The sequence below is a fragment of the Microtus ochrogaster genome, chromosome 2, assembly GCF_000317375.1.
Source record: "Microtus ochrogaster isolate Prairie Vole_2 chromosome 2, MicOch1.0, whole genome shotgun sequence".
NCBI classification, from domain to species: Eukaryota; Metazoa; Chordata; class Mammalia; order Rodentia; family Cricetidae; genus Microtus; species Microtus ochrogaster.
Window position 1 is genome coordinate 3,793,687 of NC_022010.1, and position 905 is coordinate 3,794,591.

Below are 905 nucleotides of genomic sequence, written 5' to 3' on the forward strand. Positions count from 1 at the left end.
TGTCTCTAGTACACAGGATCAGTGCTTGGGCACACCAGACACCCTGTCTCTGGTACATAGGATCAGTACCTGGGCACACCAGCCACCCTGTCTCTGGTACATAGGATCAGTACCTGGGCACACCAGCCACCCTGTCTCTGGTACACAGGCTCAGTGCCTGGGCACACCCTCTCTCTAGTACACAGGCTCAGTACTTGGGCACACCCTCTCTCTAGTACACAGGCTCAGTTCCTTGGCGCACCAGCCACACGGCTACTTTACTGTATCTACCTTTGAGAGCATCATTAGCAACTCAAGCATTTTCTAGAAGAGCAGAAATAGAAATGCCTCTCTTCCAAGCTACTTATCTGAGTAGCTCCACGTCCAGTTCAAAGTGTGAAGGAGTGAACAGCCCACCTGTCCTTAATGCAGATGGGGTCAGGAGTGTGATGCTGGCAGCACACATGGTGGCCAGCCTGTAATCCCAGCATTCCAGAGGCAGAGACCAGATCTCTATAGCAAGCCGACTAGCACCAAGTGAGAGACCCTGCCTTGATTTATAATGTTGAGAAAGATTGGGGAAGACACCTGATGTCACCTTTGGGTGACCCATACATACATATGCATATACATATGTGCAAACTTTCATAGATACATACTGCACACACACATTCAAAACAAATAAGTAAATCTCAAGTCCCAAGCAGTGTTCTGTGAGTGGGGAGTCAGCAGCTCTTACCATATAAACCACAGCAGGAGAGTTGTCCAGCGAAAGTGGGGTGTAAAAAGATCCCTCATTTTGCCTCTGTCTTCCTGTTTCAAGACAAGGACATGTGGGTTATTGGCTAGCTCCCAGGGCACAGGGACCTTGACTGGAGGCCTGATTCTCTCTCTCTCTCTCTCTCTCTCTCTCTCTCTCTCTCTCT

The 905-nt window shown here is 49.3% G+C and overlaps 1 protein-coding gene across 1 annotated transcript in view; it reads right to left on the minus strand.

The window, feature by feature from the left end:
- Svop (SV2 related protein) overlaps positions 1-905 on the minus strand; it is a 73,920-nt gene that overhangs the window by 17,246 nt on the left and 55,769 nt on the right. The window contains exon 10 of the mRNA XM_005344252.2: positions 719-792. Within this exon, the coding sequence (XP_005344309.1) occupies positions 719-792 (74 nt within the window). The remainder of the gene's footprint in view (positions 1-718; positions 793-905) is intronic.